At 32.6% G+C, this 14,916-nt stretch overlaps 1 protein-coding gene across 2 annotated transcripts in view; it reads right to left on the bottom strand.

The window, feature by feature from the left end:
• Nucleotides 1-14,916, bottom strand: part of LOC100651590 (cadherin-87A) — a 513,470-nt gene that overhangs the window by 29,825 nt on the left and 468,729 nt on the right. For both annotated transcript variants that reach the window (XM_012319874.3, XM_012319875.3), the window contains one exon: nucleotides 11,169-11,426. In XM_012319874.3, the coding sequence (XP_012175264.1) occupies nucleotides 11,169-11,426 (258 nt within the window). The remainder of the gene's footprint in view (nucleotides 1-11,168; nucleotides 11,427-14,916) is intronic.

Raw genomic sequence — 14,916 nt, forward strand, 5'->3', positions numbered from 1 at the left:
ACCTGGCACGAAAATTTTGCAGAGAGTGCTATAAAAAGAATGTTAAACAGATAGGATCAAAAATGGCTAAGAATCGGACCAAAAAGGTGACCACCTATTGTCCAGATTGTATCGATGAGCCACATTTATGTTTAAAGAGTTTTAACACAGTGCATTGTTAGATGCAAGATTTGTTCTCATTTTTTTTATTGATATTCTAATAAAAATGTTTAATTGTAAAATGCCCTAATGTTAATTTTCATTCAATTTTTACAAATGTAAAAAGTTCTAGCGCTCCGGTCACCAAGTATAAAAAGAAAAATATATTGAAGTAAATATAAGTACAAGTATAGTGTATGCTGATCCAGATCCTCGCTCTCTCAGTGTTACATTACAACAGGATATGATAAAAATGTTCATACGTTTATAACAAAGGACATTATCAAAAAAGTTAACTTTGGTGTGTAACCCTAGCTGAAGGTTACAAGAAACAGCAATGAAAATCTACTTATAGCTCTTTTGTCTCTAGATCTTGTAACCCAAAACACCATTCATATTCAAGGCGACAATAATTATGGACCTCTCTTTTTCTTTTTTTAATTTTTTACTTCATTAAATTCTATTTTCTTCGCAACAGAGGTGTCTAGGTAACGAGAATACAAAAGAAAAGATGTAGAGTTTTTTTTGAAGTAATTACTTCGACAAATATTAATATCTGTTCACTAGATCCAAGTAGATGATCTGTTTTCGTAGAAAGACGGCAGGGAGAGAACGCGATAAATCAAACCTACTTTTCACAAGGAAGCAGATAAAATTCAGTCCATTTGTCAATTTCATGTCATCATATATATTCAATTACCTACTTTTTTATCTGATTTCCAAGCTAAGCATGTGCTTCCGGGTACTTGAATAATTTTTAAATATATCAATCGTTATAATATTAAAATATCGCATCTCTCAAGGGGAGATTTTCACGTAACAATGATAAGAGCAAATGAATTTTACGAATTTTTTTTTAGACCGATCTACTAAATGTAATTTCTTTATTTCGGTTCCTCTTGTTGTTTATTGTATGTTGTACGAGATTTTTTTTTAACGTTCTTGACGATGTAACTTTTATTGGCGTACAGTATAACACGTGTCACTGTCATCAGAACGCAGAAGTTAAGAAATTTTCTAAAATTCAAATAGTTCACGTTGGGATTGAATTTATTTTCGAAAGAAGAACACGACAAATTGGAAAGTTCCAGCGTTTAGAAGAAAAATGTACTTTTTTCTCCGCAGACAAATTGAGTTTATATCGTTCGAAAAAATATTATAAATAAGCAATCGAATAGAAATTCGAGGTTCGATCCCTGGAGAAATTTGTAGCAAAGCGAATAAGCTTTGCCCAAAATGAATCAGCTTTTCAGTCATCGTGCACGCCAGTTTGCAAAGTTATTAAGCGTGGCAGTTTAAAAAGTTAATAAACGAGAAGAAAAATTAAAATAAAAGAAATTACATTTGTTTTTCTGGACTATATCTACATCACAAAAAGGTCAAGTCCCATATAACTAGTAGTTAATTTGAAAATAATTCATATAAATTAGTTGCTTTTATTGTTGTTATGCGAGAATCTCACCCTAAGGAATGTTATGAATTTTCTATTTTATCATTTCGAATCGTAGTGATTATCGTGTTGTCTTCGCAATAAATTCTATCTCTTCCTGTCTATCAGTTACATTTTTTCATGTTTCTGCCATGTTTTTATCGATGGCAGTATAATCTGAGATTATGTTTGATATTAGTGCAGTTCGTGACAAAATGGGAACATACTCGACATTACAACAATTTTTTGAGTTGATGTTTCATAAATTGCATATCCTATTATGCTTAAACACGTGGAAAATCGCATTCATGAGTTATGGGTATTGTAGAAGAAAATGCATAATAAGAATTCATACCATGTAACTAGTAGTTAGTTTAAAAAAGATTCCATAAAAAATATCACAAATTCACATCGTAATTTCACGAAATTTTGTCGACCTATCAGTTATTTCTCAACTTAAGGGGGTGTTCTGAATTAGAATGTTCTAAAACAGCGTCTTTTTGTGATTTTTTTTTAGAAGGGAAAGAAAGGAATGAAGTTATTGAATTTTGAGATATGGTTTTATATATATTTAACGAACACAAAAAAATTTTTTTAAAGTAAAAAAAAGATATAACAGATTTTTGAGCCTATTTCATGGGCTGCAGTTTTCAATCGGCGTGAAAAATCCACCTCGTAATTCTTGATCGAAACAAGAAACCAAAAAAAGATTAAATTATTATATATTTTTCTTCTCGATGAACTAAGAAAGTTCGTCAAAAAGTTTATTTAAATAATTGTTATGGCACCTTAAAGTTTATTTTTTCTTTAAATTTTTGAAATTTATTTTGACATTTATTTTGAAAATTATTTTGAAATTTTTAATTTCACACTATCTTCTGCCTTTTTTTTAGGCTTAGAAATCTGTTATAATTTTTTTTTACTTTAACAAAAATTTTTTTGTATTCGTAAAATATATATAAAATCATACCTCAAAAATCAATAACTTTATTTCTTTCTTTCCCTTCTAAAAAAAATCACAAAAAGATGCTGTTTTAGAACATTCTAATTCGAAACACCCCCTTAATAGATCGTTCTCATTTTCCATTACATCGTATTAAATCTTTTTCGTTCGTCCATAAAATTACATTAGAATCGACAAAAGTTTACAACGTCATACCTGTTTTCAGCGATCTTTGTACAAAAATGAAATTGTTGGATCACCTGAAAAAATCGATTATGCGAACAGGAATTGGTGTCACGACGAGATCAAATGATCAAAATTTCACTATAGCTTTCAATATTGCCGAATGGAACAAATCTTTTTCCAAACGCGTTCACTTTGACACGCTATGAAGCAGTAGATAGCTGTGATCGGAGGCAGAAAGTCAGAAGCAGTGGAGTTACGCAATTTTTAATTGCCACTGCTCAAAGCTGAGTATGTCGTTGATAGTGTGAGTTGTGAAAATTTGGATGTAAAACGGGCGTAGAACTTTACGAGTTATATTAAAATATATATCGATATAAAAAAGAAAAAAAGTGATCGTTGGTAATTAAATTGTTGGAGAAATGAAGAGAGAATATTAAAAACTATCAAGGGATATTACACGAAGGTTCTCTTTCTCTCTTTCTCTCTTTCACGTAAATGTACGCTTTGAAAATTTTTAACGTTTAACATTGAAAATTAATCAACGAAAGTTGAGCAAGATGATTTTATAATCGAACGCTAAAGCTGGAAGAGTAAAAATTTTAACAACGCAGCTTTCAAGTTTAAAATAATAATCCATTTATGTCCATAAATCCATTAAAATTGTTTTAACACCAGTGCAAAATTATTTCGATAATATTTATCAAAGGAACGAAGTTACTTGCTCCGTTAGAAACCTGTATGTATCGCTGTAGTTGCTGATATTGCTGCGTTATGTTCATTACTTGCTTAATCGCATTTCAATCATATGAATAATTTCATGCTTGCACGTACAAAGTTACATAAATAAAACGGTTACAATAACGATGTTGTGTCATATTAACATTATTATTTTCAATGAAAAACGCGAAATAACATTTACGCGCTTTCGAAGCCGGTAACGGATGATCCGATCGAAAAAAGCTTTTGCAAGAAAGAGAGCTTATTAAATTTTTTTTATGCACATATTATTTCTGGACGTTGTGTGTTATTAACGTAGTATGACAAAAGGCCTAAGATATCGGTCGAACCATAAACAATATCGCGAGAGCCGAGGTGTTGTAACGTAAGTCACATCGCGGGCAGGATGGTGTCACGATCGGCATATTTCGAATCCGATGGATCGATGATGGAGATAAAGATGTGGCGTCCTTGGCGACAATGTATATCGCCGAAGTGTCTAAAGAGTCATCTATGTCCTAACGGTCCTTCCACCGAATGTTCTAGAAGCGTAGCAACGGTCACGTACGCCTACAGGGTAGTGGGGATATTGGGGGATGACAAGCAAAGAAGAAACAGATGCCACCGAAAGTAAAAATATTGTAAGAACCTCAGTCTCGAACAGTCACGCCTAGAGCTCAGAAGTGTATTATAAGTGTATAAACGAGGAAAAAATAAAGTTTTCTTCTTTCTTTTAAATTTCTTTTTATTTTACGCGACAGTGTCGTCGGGTCCATCAATGTGTCGTCGGTCCTTCAAGTGAATAATTTCGTAGAAAAGGCCTACGTGATCCTGGCCACGGGCCTTCGCGGAACACATGCGTGGTGGGGCTAAGAAAAGACAAAGGGATGCTAGCCCAGGGGGTATTAGTTGGGTATTACTAAGTATTAGTTGTAACACTCGTACAGAGTGTTGAGAAGTCAGAGAGAGTGAGTGTAGAAGCCGGAGAGTGTGAGTGGAGGAGGCGGAGAGTAAGAATCGGGAAATTGAGAGCCGAGTATGATAATAAGACGTACGACGATATTGTAATCAGTTCGTTGTATTGAGTATTGCTTGTTAAACCAAAACATCATTATTTGTCCTTCCTCTAAAGACCATTTAAGTTACTACATTAATGTAATAGAATTTGAAGAAACAAACTTTGTTGAGTGTTTAGCGTGTCATTAATCGTAGGCTTCATTGCCACAAGTAGTTTCGTAATCGGAATTCATATAGATTTAAAGAATTGATGCATACTGGAAAAGCTACAAGTAAATTTTTCAACAGTTTGTAACAATTAGAGGATGTTGAAAATTGCAACAATGGCACAATGAGTTCGTGCTCGCCCTCCATATGCGGATGCGCTAGTTACAAAAAGCAGTAACTAGAAGATTGTTCTAGATCCAATCAATAGACTCGATCGATATTTTTTTCCTAGTCCATGTAAGCGCGTGCAATAAAGGTTTTTTTCAGCTCAGAACTGTGTGATAGATTTATCCGTGCAATATTGTAATAACTATTGTGACCCTACCTCTGAATATAAAAATAACAACAGAGAGGCTAGTAAAACATTTTTATTTCAATTAAAATACTATAATGATATCGATATGAACTGAGTGTCACTTTATCATCTTGATAGGATCAAATATAATATATAACAAATTATACGATATTATAATATAATTAAAAGAGTAAAGGAATATGCTAAAAGTTTTAGACATTACCTACTAAAAAAGAAGCTTGAACTTCGTCAGGAATTCGTATTCGTGTTTATTAAATTCAGCCAAGATATTAATTCCCGTCAGATGAAAACAGGTCTGGCATAAATAAAAAACATGTGTGTACGAGTGGAATGCTTTTGTTATGAAAATATGTATTTATGATGTTGTATTTATATTCAGTAGCTTATGTAATGCACACCCAATTTTCCATCTCACCTATATCTCACCGTATAAAAGCAATAACTTGATATCGCGTAAATTCAGTTTATTTCGACGCTGATTCCATTTATGTTACTCAATTTGCGTACTGTTTATGATTTGTCACAAAAGATCATAATGATTCTGCTAATCACTGAAATGCAAATTGCAATCTTCCGCTGTACTGTACATATTACAGATATCGTATTTAAAACATCGAATAACTAGGCATATGTAGCATTACGATTATTGTTAGAGAATTAAATAATCGAACGGTAATTTAGTTTCTTATATCACGGAATGATGATGTTTGTTTAGAGACCATCAAACACGTTTCAATAAGAAACTTTCTACGTTTCTAAACTGATAAAAATGGGGACAAATCTTTCCAATTTTGCAAATTTTAGTTAGCCCAATTTCATTTTGCCCAACAACAAAATTATAACCAAAATAATGTTACAAAATACAAGAAATCAACCAACACACTTATACTTAAAGTCTTTATAAAATTCCTACAATTTTCTGTCTTTTATCTTATTCTCTAGAAAAATGTATCAATTTCCAAAACTGATCTTACGTTTGGAAGATCAAATGTTTAACACGATTGACTCATTCGTTCTACAAAATACGCCGTGTTCGAGACTGTGTTGAGAAGGATCGCATGATGTTCGAGACTGCGAGCTCGAAAGCAAAGCAATAGCAAAGATTGTCACCGGAATGATAGGTTGACAGAGATTATTAGCCAAAAATGTTAGCTAAATATTATTAGCCAAATAAAGGGCCTGACAAAGATAATTTAGCAGGAAAATAGAGGTATGGCAAGAATCACTGGCCAGTATAAAGAACCGTGAGATTTATTTAAAATGGGCTGCGTATAAACTGAACGTGTTTGGTGTGATATGTTTCTAAATTGAAAGTTTTTTTTTTTTATTATTTAATTTGTACTTTACAATTTCTCCAGCTGGACATTGACAAATTTTTCTAACTTAATTGCTAAAGAACATGTGGATGGCTACCCCTAACGGGATACCATGAAGTTGAAAGTGAGTTAACACACACTGACTAAACTCATCAGAGATGAAGCTCGTATAGTCCCTCATACAAGAGACGTTGGCGGAGGTAAAACAAGCGGATTGGTTGTCTAAGCATTTTCGATTTTGTAAGGGTGGTGGTGAATTTAATACGATTGGTAATTTTTCTTCTGCAAGTCACCACCTGCACGTTACCGGCGCTCGAGGATACGCAGCGACCTGTGAGGGCCTGCACGGGGTTCCGCGTGTTTTACACATCGACCATAGAACACAATAAACTCTTATGAAACACGTACCAAACATGCTGGAACACAAATTAAAAAAAGGGAAAACTGCTGGGTCCCTGACCGTTACAGGCAACTGCCAACGAATAGCAACAGAGTAAGTGCTTTTTTTTTTATTTGGAAGTAGTTTACAGTCAATTCTCATTGAGAATTATAAGTAAATTATTCTGTACTACTATAACGTGTACTATAGTAGTACTATAACGTAAATAATAAATGATTACCGTATGGTTGGTTCTAGTTGAATTTAATGTTTAGATCTAGAGGGTAATGTCTTCTTTAATGTCGGATCTGATCCGTCGTGTCAAGTAATTGAGTAACTAGTGGGTTTTAATGGTTGCTAATTCTTATGTTATATCTATTACTAAACTTGGATATTTCTTCTTTAACTGTTTTTTTTAAATCTTTGTTTATTAATTCCAGGTTTTTTACATATTTTTTTTTTACATGATTTTTTTCCAGAATAAACGCTGAATTCTAATTGTAGGGTGGTACAGGCAAAAGTACAGATACGCGACAGTACGACGTAGCCATGCATTATTACATTTTTTTTTTTTTTTTAAGATTATTATTGTAATTTAAATTTAAGCCGCTGTTGCGCTGTGCTTATGTACGATATTTTAATTTATGTCCTGAAAACCTGGACGTAAAAACAGGACAGTTTCTTCTTTAATTGTAGGTATCTTAAGGTGACGATGTATTGTTTCGTTGGTAACGTACCAAGGTGCATCTATTAAGGATCTTAGAGTTTTTGATTGAAATGGTTGAAGAATTTCTATGTTTGAATTACTCGCTGTTCCCCATAGTGAGTAAGTGTTGAATGGCTATGGTTATTGGAAATAAGGTAGGGAAAGTGAGAATTTCATCGGCTTATTAACATAAACGTATAAAGGGATAAAAATATAAATATAAAAATATAAATGTATAAAAATACAAAGGCTTAAAAATAAAAACGAACAAAGGGATAGAAATATCTTTTTATGTATTTTTAAATTCTATATTCGTATTTATTATAATTTATAATTTATATAATAAAATTTTGTGTCTAACAATCGTAGTAATCATTTCTTTTCTTTAATAATTTCTAGTTCAAACAACGTGTAATTTTTCTCCCAAAAGCAAGCAGTAGCAGAGATTGGTTACATGTTGCTGTATTTTGGTGTAATTACGAAGGATTACGTTGACTCCTTTTTCGAAAAACACATAAACGCTTATTGTATTTTTAAATCGAGATAGAAATATAAATTGAAAATATCAGACGAGTTTAATAAGAAATTCTCATTTGGTATATAAAACTTCTTATAACACGTTTAACGCGCTTGATTGATAACGAGAGACGTAAAGACGTAAAGCATCGAATCAAAATCTTTCACTTTTTTTTTATTAACAAGATAAATTCCCTGATATTCTTTTTTACTTCGTGCGGAAATATTTTTTATTTCCCCGTAAAGAAGTTCTATTAAACTGTTTCAGTTGTTTCAGCCTTTATTGCAAAGTTATTAGCCTTTATTGGTGCTTTTAAGCAACGCAATGTTGGCGTGGCTCGTATCACGAGCTGCATAATGACGTAACAACGTTTGAGATATTCGTTCACGTTAAAACAGGAAAATTATGGTGAGTATTAGGGCCATTGTGTAAGCTAATACATAGATACTTGATCTTTATACTGCGGTAAGTGCTAGTACAGTAAACGTGCTGGATATAGTGAAATTTTCTTCATTGCTTTATAACGCGATATAATCAGTGTGTGATTGTGCTTAATCCTTTTTAGACATTTTTTTCAGGCTAACTATTAGTTACATGGGACAAGATCTTTTTAGGACGTAACTATGGTAATTATTGTAGGAATTTAAGTAGGAATGTAATTTTTGTTATTTCAATTCCGCTCACCGTTTATTAACATTTTAAACTGTCACGTTTAATAACTTTTTAAACTGACGCGCCCGATGATTGAAAAACTAATTGATAAATCAATTTCGGACGAAGCTTGTTATTGAAATTTGTTATATTTGTCATGAATTTATTATAAATTTCTCCAAGGATCGATATTTCAATTTTTATTTCACCATTTATTTTATTGATCATTTATTTCAAACGACGTAAGCTCAATTTATTTATTGAAAAAAGTAAATGTTTCTCTTCAACGGTTAGAACTTCCCAATTTTTCATGTTCTTCCCTCGAAAATGGATACAATCCTAGCGTAAACTATTTCTCAGCTTTCGCGTTTCGACGACTGTGACAGAGCTACACTGTATACCAACAATAGCTACATTGTTAAAAATAATCACAAGACTTCTGAAATATACGATAAATAATAAGTGGAACTAAAAGAAAAGAAATATATTTATATTTCAAGATTACATTGACATCCCAAAAAGATTCCGTGTAACTAATAATTAGTTTAGAAAAAATTCATAAAGAACACCTGCTTCTTTCGTTGTTACAGGAGAATCTTCTCTTAATTGTTATTACTAAATAATTTGATTTAAAAATTTGGAAGAACTCATGTTCCTTACATCATCGGAGAGATCTAAATTAACTCGAACAAACAAATGGATTTGCAAACATTTAAAAAACTATTTTTCCGAATTTTGAAGATCCTTATTAGACAGATAACACACATTTAAATGACACGACGAATATTCTGATCGTTTTAAATTTCTCTTAAACCAATTGCAATTTTCGAAAGTTCTCACAAACGAGAAATCTTCTTTGGATAAGTAACACATAACCGTAAATGTGAATATAAAAATATTTCGGAAATCATAATTTATCGTAGAAGATTTAAGTTTATATCAGATAATATGTTTAAAAGTTTCGTCAAATACAAAGTTCGTTCGCAAAGTCAAGCTGGCAAATTCTCTGGTTTTAGATGGTTTGCAGTGGGTTTACACGGTTCGTTGCGGAAAATGAAATAACCATGTATGCAAATTTAGTTTTCAGTTTGTCGATGATTCAAGCAGTGAAGACAGCCAATTCTGCACGACTATTGAATAAAAAAAATAAAAATATATTGTGACAGCTAGAAAAAAATTAATACTGCTTTTTTCAGGTTAAAAGTAACATTTTAACGAACAAAAGTAAAATTGGAAAAAATAATAGTAAATTATCGAAGTTGTATAGCTTCTGTTACGTATTTCTTCATATTTAACTTTTTCAAAATTAAAGAGATCAGTTTTCATTTACTAATAGTTACAGTGAAGAAATTGATATGTTTTTAAATATATCGAACTGACAAAGTCTTTTATCGTTTACGGAAGGATGGATATTTATTTAATAATTCATATGTTTATCCAATCGCCAACAAGGAAGATATATCGAATGTTAATTACCTATCTGTCTCTTGAAACTGTAACTTCCACCACACTGCTCATTAACTTAATGAAAAGCCATGAAAGGCATCCCAGATGTGCACTAATTAAAAAGAAATTCAATCCTAATTGCTTTCAAAATGACCACCTAAAATATCATTAATTTTATTAACTACCAAATGCTGATCAATTAGTTAATCACTGTTTAACCCTTAATTTTAAAGCTTAACATCGTTTTACTTCATCCTATTCAATCGTATTTTTCACAGAAAGCAGAGCGTGGTATTTCATAGAGTATATTTGAGTATTTATAATCCATCAGTAATGGTTTTGAAAATTTTCTAAATAGTAATACTCGAAGGCAATTTTATGATTCATAATTTTTCACGAAATTATTATATGAAACGCAATCAACGATATTAAACATATTTAGAACTTCGAGGTTTGTTTGACTATGGGAATTGGCTATTTGGATATACACATCCAAAGAAATGTATGGAAATATTGTATATATACATACAGTCGTTTAAATTATTATGCTGATTCATACTAATATATTTATAAAATCTTTTTTTATAATTTCCATGATTCGTTCAAAGAAGCAAAGTTCAAGAGACGATGTTTATCTTCTTCAAACTTAAGAAACTTTTTAACAGCACAAGACACTGTTAACCCTGGAACGATCGTACCAGCTTTATCTTGACCCAACGTGATATTTCCCAACACGTCACGTATGTAAAAATCACATTAATTTTAAACAGAATAAATACTGTTTATTTATATTTTTCTTCCGACTTACATCTACGATTTATTGAAAAAATACTGTAAAACTGTAAAACCATTGTTTGGGTCGAAAAAATAATGGATTATGTAAACAGAGAATCACGAAGAATTATGAAAGTATTACGAAAATGAGGTAAAATCTGCTAAAAAAAAGTTTAAACTTAAAGCATAGCTTAACTTAAGACATAATGTTTATTTTCGTAGTTGATGAAACGTTGAGGAACGATTTGATTCTTTCGGCAAGGTTCCTCGTCAAAAGTAAGAATAGGAGAAATAAAAATAAGGAAACAACAAGGTTTCAGCTAGCCGAGGAAGAAATAGTGGAAGCAAAGGAAAATTTGATCTACGAATCGGGCAGCGATAAGTGCCCATGGGATATTAGCGGTGTAACGAGTATTAATGACTCACCTGTGGCTGAGGAACGCAGGTTAGATCTATGGTGTCGCCCAACATGTCAGGATCCATTACTCTGATACCTGGAAGAATTGTCGAACCAACTGGGAGGTCCTCTTCGGCCACGGCCTCGTATGGCACGTTGAGAAAACGCGGAGGATTGTCATTTTCGTCCAGCACAATTACGTATGCATCTACGCCGACGATGTTCGGTTGTTGCCCTGTTGGCACTTCGTCTTCAAGCGTCACGCGGAATCGTATTGTATCATACTCCTGAAACAGGTAGATAATTCGCATAAATTGGCCGAATTGCTGCTTCGAATATAATGCATGAAAATATGCGCATTTATTTACAAAATTTATTAGAAATAACGATCTCATGTTATTTTATAAATGTTTTAAATATATATATGTAAATTCTATGGAATTCAAACTGCCCTGCAACCGACATTTTTTATTTTTCTTTTGTTTTATCGCCAGTCATTCGCTGAATTCAGGACTTGGAAAATCGATTCTCCATTTTCCAGATAAAATTTGTAGTAGATTTGTTATTAACTGTTATTGTATTTAATTTAATTATGCCTAAAATAAACTCAATTTCCCAGAATCGATCGTCTGATTTACCCTAAGGATTTACGTTATTACATATATATATAGTGTTTGTTATTGTATGGTAAATAGCATATTCCAATCGATGTCTTTCGTTTGGTCAATTTGGTGGGAAGCATTTAAAGCCAGGACAATAATTCCGAGAATAGTAGATTTAGCAAATGACTATTTAGGGGAATAACGTGTTTCTCTGTTAACCGAAAATTAAAGAATATGCATAAAAAATTAACTATCCGATAATAGTTAAGAATACAGGAAAATACATCAAATTCTACCGAGAAGTATAATATGATGGAATAATAATAAATCTCGTTAAACAAGAAATCAGAGAGCATAACAGAAGGGACAATAAAATAAAACAACAGAAATCTCATTAAACAAAGATCTATTATTACAATCAGAGAGTATGCAAGCAAGTTTGTTGATTTTGAAAATAAATAAATGCCAAAAGTAACAGGTAGTTTTAAATAAAACATAATTTTATCCTGTGTACATATTATGTTTTTCCCAATACATAAGATTGTATCCTTTATTCGTAAAGCGTGTTTCTTCAAATTTTTATTAAATTTTATTACCAAGCTTTATCAAATTTTGTACCGTCCGGGATATTTATTTTTATTACAAGTACCGCTCGTTTGCAGATATTTCCAAGTTTATACTTCGTTGAAACAAAAACGAATTACAAGCGAAAGTTTAAACGTACCAGGCTACGATGCAAGTGCAAAAAAATAGGGATCGTTGAAGTATGTATAATCGCGTTTTCTCTTGGGTCATCTTCCAGTCGATTAATCTTGGATAATGAACATTAATTGAGAGAAAAACAAACGTCGTTAAGGTCGATGGAACAGTTCGCCGGTTTGCAGAGAGTGGCACCTCGTTTGCCAACTTCTCAACTCTAGCGAGCAGACTTTTTTGACTGATGCACCAAAACCACGTCCTTAAACGTTGTGTTTACATTTAAGCTTTCGCTGCATGGCAGCAATTTTCTTAAGCAGTCACTCTGATATCTACATACATAAATCTCGTTGTATTGCCTGCTGGAGGAGAAAACAAAGCGAAGACAATGGAACGAACGTCTTCAGTTCTTGCGTACAATTTTCGAGATAAATAATTACGTATATTTGTTTCATCGTGAAACGAAGCGAAATAAACAAGTTTGCCTTCTCTCTAAGATGTTTATTTGCTACGTTATTCTACTTGATGCTGATATCTCTCGTTTTGGAACACTTGTTAACAACATCGCTGTTAATCTGCTGTTTTAGTCGCCCTATATAGGACGGCTTAAACAAAATCTTATGGGCTGTCGCCCAGAAACCGATATCATAATGTCGTTCTTTTTTAATTAAACTAAGTGATTCAGCACACAAAATCTTTTAACGGCAACTTCTCCTAGGACGAAGTCTGCTAAGGCCACGAAAAACCAGACTCTCTCGGATCCTCAAAATAGAAGGTAGTGTCGATTTTTATTATTCGGACAGCTCTTATCAAATTGGATAATAAATATGAATAATAGCAAATTTTTATTCTACATAGGTATAAGGGCAAGATATTAAGTTCGATAGAACGATAATGACGTGCTTCATGTAGTCAGCTACAAACATCATCCCACACCCAAGTTCGAATTCCGACACCATAGTTCCTGTTTTTCACGATTCCTAGATGACAAGACTCGCCCATGGATGGAAAGGAAAACGAAACCGATCTGAGATCACTTCCGGCTGTCATCAAGCGAAGAAAGTAAGCAAGATGATGGTGTTACACCCCGAGACGAAGAACTGAAACTTCTTCCATTGAAGAAGCGCATAGATGTTATACTTCGAGACATTTAGAAGCTCGAGAGAGGAGAAGAATAAAAGTACACGTAAGAGCAACTTGCAAATTATCAGAAAAATACATAATGAGGCCCCAAATTCTTTCTGTAAAATCAGATGTTTCTTTAACTTGCTGTTCCAATCTCTTTGTTTGGTTTAATAAGAATTACTCGAACGAGAAATAAATATCTTCATTTTCCATTTAATAATTTACTTATAATTCTCAATGACAATTGATTGTAAAAATTCTACCAAATAAAAAAAAGAAAAAAAAATTTTTCCATTTAAATGAAAGGAGAGCATTTTTTTCTCCTCTAGCGGGCGTCACGGAATGATTTGTTGAAGCGTTTAATTAATAATACGTAACACTTTAGTACGCGGGATATCTATGTATTAATAAACGATTTGCATATAGAGTATACGTATGTATCTCTTATATATGTATGTACGTGTTCCATATGAATTATTATGAGAGTTTTCTTCTTTTCGTAATACAAGTCGATATTACCACGTCTGTGTGTTGTTACGACATGTATTGTTATATCGCGATATTGTAAGTCTATTGAAAGTTTTATTGAAAGTTTGGCAAACAAATTATCTCGTTAGTTTTGCCTTGGTATCTTTTCTTTGCTAGTTGCCTTTGCAACTCTTATCTTGTTTTATCGTTCAACAACCATCAAAACATCCCAAATTAGAAAATTTACTGTAACCCACGGCTGCGGATCGCGTTATTTTAAGTGCATTTCCGGGTAGCTGACACGAGTTGCTAATAGAATTAGCTAATTAGCAACGAGTTATCCTAGCTTTGCCATCACAGGCTTTGCAAAAAGTTCAACGCGCAGAAACTGCACAGAGTCTTCAAATAGTTTTCTTGAATATAACATACGTCGCTTCTGTATATCTTTTACCTTGTAAAGCAAACGTCTACATACAGGGTGTCCCGAAATTTGTGATACAACCGGCAGGAGAATGATTGTAAAAATAAATCGAAAAAAAAGAAGATTAAAAAGAAAACACCCCCTGATCTCATTAAAGAAATAAAATAGCCAAACTCGAAGATGGTATCCCGCTGGGGTAGCCATCCACCAGTCAGTTATTTAGCAATTAAGTTAGAAATATTTACCAAATGTCCAGCTGGACAAATTGTAACGTACAAATTAAATAATAATAAAAAAACTTGTTTTTCTGCTGATGTTTGTATTATTACATTCCTTTATTTTGCATTTAATTAGAATAGTTTCGTAAATAAGGACAAGATCACTAGTTTGTACGAGTCATTTTATTATCGTGACATTGTCCATGTTTGATAACGATTCATCTATTACTCCACGTTTTAACAATAA

This window comes from Bombus terrestris, chromosome 10, assembly GCF_910591885.1.
Source record: "Bombus terrestris chromosome 10, iyBomTerr1.2, whole genome shotgun sequence".
Lineage (NCBI taxonomy): Eukaryota > Metazoa > Arthropoda > Insecta > Hymenoptera > Apidae > Bombus > Bombus terrestris.